Genomic DNA, 3435 nt, shown 5'->3' with positions numbered 1-3435 from the left:
AAACTATCTTAATTTAGCTTACTCTAAAACTCTTCTAGTCTGACAAAGTACTCCTACAAAATTATTCACGCGGGTTCAAAAATAGCTCTTTATTTTGATTTTATAAAAACCTTGTCAAACAGGCTGATAAGAGGGATAAAGTCCCACATCGAATAAAGATGAAAACATAAATCAATTTAAAAAATAATTGGGTTACTCTTTTTAACAATGTTGACTTTTTAAGATGGAATCCCAAATTTTAACATGGTATTAAAGCCCATTAAACTCAAACGAGTTATTCGATTCGATTAAAACTAAAAAAATGAGTATATAGATGTCAAGATTGGTCTGCTCAAAACAAACCACCATCTTGCAGGTGCATATTAAGGGATAAAGTCCCACATTGAATAAAAATGAAAATATAAACCAACTTAAAAAAAAAAAATTTGGGCTATACCTCTTAACAAGGTTAACCTTCTAAGATGGAATCCCAAATCTTAATAGAGACCTTAAACCACATTCCTAGACATCCCCTTGGTTATATTTGAATAAATGGTCAAATAAATTTCATTTCCTTGTTACACATAAGTTCAACATTTATGCCCATGTATCTCAAATTCTCACAACAACCTCAACATATAAAACACCACAGGCCTCCAACATTTGATAAAAGCCCATAATAATAATATAACAAATGGATGCAAGTAATGTAACAAGAGTATTACTCGTTGCCATTGCACTTTGGACCATACCTCTCAACTCTTTCATCAATCCAAGCCCTCATATCAGCCAGAACAAGATTTGCACTTTCATCAGGCTCCCCTTGGATCAATGAATGGTACATTCCTTCATACAGCTTCAAACTCTTGTCCTCGCTGCTTGCCTTCTCGTACAACATCTTCGACCCGGACGAGCAAGTGACTCCATCCAATGTCCCGTGGACTGTCAAAAATGGCACCGTTACCTTGTGGAAATTGTTTTGCACGTACTCGCACTGCCTTGCTATCTCTCTCATCGTTCCAACTCTAGGCTTCCCAGTGTATCTTCTTGGATTACAGGCGATAATCTTTAACTTTTCGGGGTCTCTAATGGCCTTCCCTACCATCTTATTGTCCGGCATGGCTGCCCATGTATCAGCTAATCCAAACAGCAGTCCGTACATGAATAAATGTACCTTTAAAGACAGACCACCATCATATTGTAATCCCTTAAATAAGGCTACATGTATCTAAATAAGCATTTCTCACGATTGCAAATACTGAAGTGTCCTCAACTAATTCTCATGGATATCAAAATATTTTAAATTTTAATCAATTTCGTGAATTTGAATATATTTCTACAGAATTTATAAGAATCTCAATAAAAATTGGGGAAATTTCAAGAGAGTTTGTTAGGAGTGCTTTTAAGCTTGAATTTAAAATCTTCATTAAAATCTCAACTGGGGCACTTCTTGAATTTAAAAGTACTTTTAAAATCCACTAAAATCTGAGTTGGACACACCCAGTTATACTCGTGAATCATGATTGCTTAAAGGGAATTCCAGAAACTCAAAACAAACTGCTCGAGTTAATACAGTACTTGAATATCAATTTACCTTAGAGGGCTTCATGGGTTCTGGAATTACAAAAAGCGGGGCGGAGAAAATCAACCCGGTCCAAGTTCCGGGCTCCGATTGGAAGTACATCAACATGGTGGCAAGTCCACCCATGGATTCCCCGAACAGAAATGCCGGCATATGCTTGTACTCATCACTAAACCTCACGCTCTTGAAGAAGCTCAAAGAGGAGGCAGCCACCTTATCCATTTCCCCTAGGTAGCACCGGATCCCGTCAGAACGGCCGTGGCCGAGGAGGTCGGCGGCGAAGACGGCGTATCCCCAGGTGGCGTAGTGGATGCAGATCTTCTGGAAGAGCCACCCGGTGTCGGAACCGTAACCGTGAGACATATATACGGTGGCCTTGAGGGCTTGGGTGGTGTCAAGTGGGAGGAATGATTGTGTAAAGAGTTTGCCATTTGGGGTTTCGAAGTATGATTTTGTGTTGCGGACTCCTTGTGAAGAATAATATTCTTCCTCCGGCATGTCACCCCAGAAGTTTGGTGGTGGAGGCGCCGCCGTTGGCGGTTCTGCTGCTGGTTGTGCTGGTGGCATGATTCATTAGTCTTTTGGAAGGTGTGGAAATTTGAAGGTTGGTGAGCGAATATATAGGTGTGCGGGGTGGTTGGACGGTGGTTTTTTACTTTTTACCGACCCTGAAATGGTTTATGGTTGAGTGGGTAGTTCGAAGGGGGGCGCGGGGGTGTTGTGGTGTGGGGTTCGAGGGAGTAGGTGGACCGAATATCGATACGTGAATAAGGATGAGATCAGATTGGATTGACGGTGCAGATCAAATGTTTTGTTCATGCCTTCTTTGTTGACCTGAATTGGCCCTAATTTGACACTGGAAATTTCACCAGAAAGATTTTAGAAGCTAGAGAAAATAATACAATTACTTCTTTTTCTTTTTTGTTGTTTCCTTGTCTTTCTTATTCAGTTAGATATGTTTGGGGTATATCGAATTAGATAAAGTGTATCATGATTTATTCACTATGCCTTATGTACATAATTGGATCACAAAAAAATGCATAGAAATTTAAAATTTTTAGAAACCATGTGCATTTCACGTGAGGGAGCAACTGGTCAATTTGACTAATCTAATAAGCCAAATGGAAATCTTGAACCCAGCAGAATTGAAGCCGGCAGAGGTGTTGAACACCAAAAGGAAAAATCCCGCCTTCTTTCCCGCCGATTTCACTCTCACTGTGGTCGTGAATTTCACATTCGGTGAAGGTGAAATCTCCCGACCCGTCATTGCCCTTTGCAAGTCTTTCCCAACTCATCATTGTCCTTCGCAAAGCCTTCCCTCCAAATCAAAATCATTGCTCCCCAACTATGAAGATGGTGATGCCCAACTCTAACAGTGGCTGAATTTGCAATTCCCTGACACCGGAAAACCTAGTGGAGCCAAGCTCAGGTAATGTCATTATGTTTCAGATGGATTTCGATTTCTCATAAATTTGTTGAAAATGCACAGTGCAAAATCGAAACATTCGTAAATGTTGGTTGTTTGAGATGGTAGTGACATTTTTATAATGTCAATACCTTGATGTTTCTTGAAAATTATAGTGCCGTTTTTATAGTTGTTCTTCTAAGGTTAAGATTGTTAACAGGCAAATGACTTCTTGGTTTTTACAAATAAGCATGACCATTGGGCATATATTTCATACACTTATGCCTCATCTTTTATTACCTCTGCATTGATACCTTCAATTGTGAAACGGCTAAGAATTTGATTCCGTGATTGTCCCTTCATAAATACAATAGAAGGTGTAAAAATACCTGAATAAAATTTTGAATCTGAGAATTCTCTGTTTCTATAAATTGCCTATAACTGAAGGATGAGATGTACTGAACATTGT

The 3435-nt window shown here is 39.3% G+C and overlaps 1 protein-coding gene across 1 annotated transcript; it reads right to left on the bottom strand.

Moving 5' to 3' along the window:
* Positions 1–498: 498 nt before the first annotated feature.
* On the bottom strand, positions 499–2177 carry LOC111376971 (caffeoylshikimate esterase-like). Its single transcript, XM_022999982.1, has 2 exons — positions 1574–2177; positions 499–1153 (listed from the first exon to the last, which is right to left on the bottom strand). The coding sequence occupies exons 1-2, from the start codon at positions 2126–2128 to the stop codon at positions 701–703; spliced, it is 1008 nt and encodes a 335-aa protein (XP_022855750.1). The 5' UTR covers positions 2129–2177; the 3' UTR covers positions 499–700.
* Positions 2178–3435: the final 1258 nt, after the last annotated feature.

Source organism: Olea europaea, unplaced genomic scaffold (genome assembly GCF_002742605.1).
Source record: "Olea europaea var. sylvestris unplaced genomic scaffold, O_europaea_v1 scaffold1590, whole genome shotgun sequence".
NCBI classification, from domain to species: domain Eukaryota; kingdom Viridiplantae; phylum Streptophyta; class Magnoliopsida; order Lamiales; family Oleaceae; genus Olea; species Olea europaea.
Note: the sequence above shows the minus strand (reverse complement) of the source record. Positions and strands in the feature narration are given on the sequence as shown.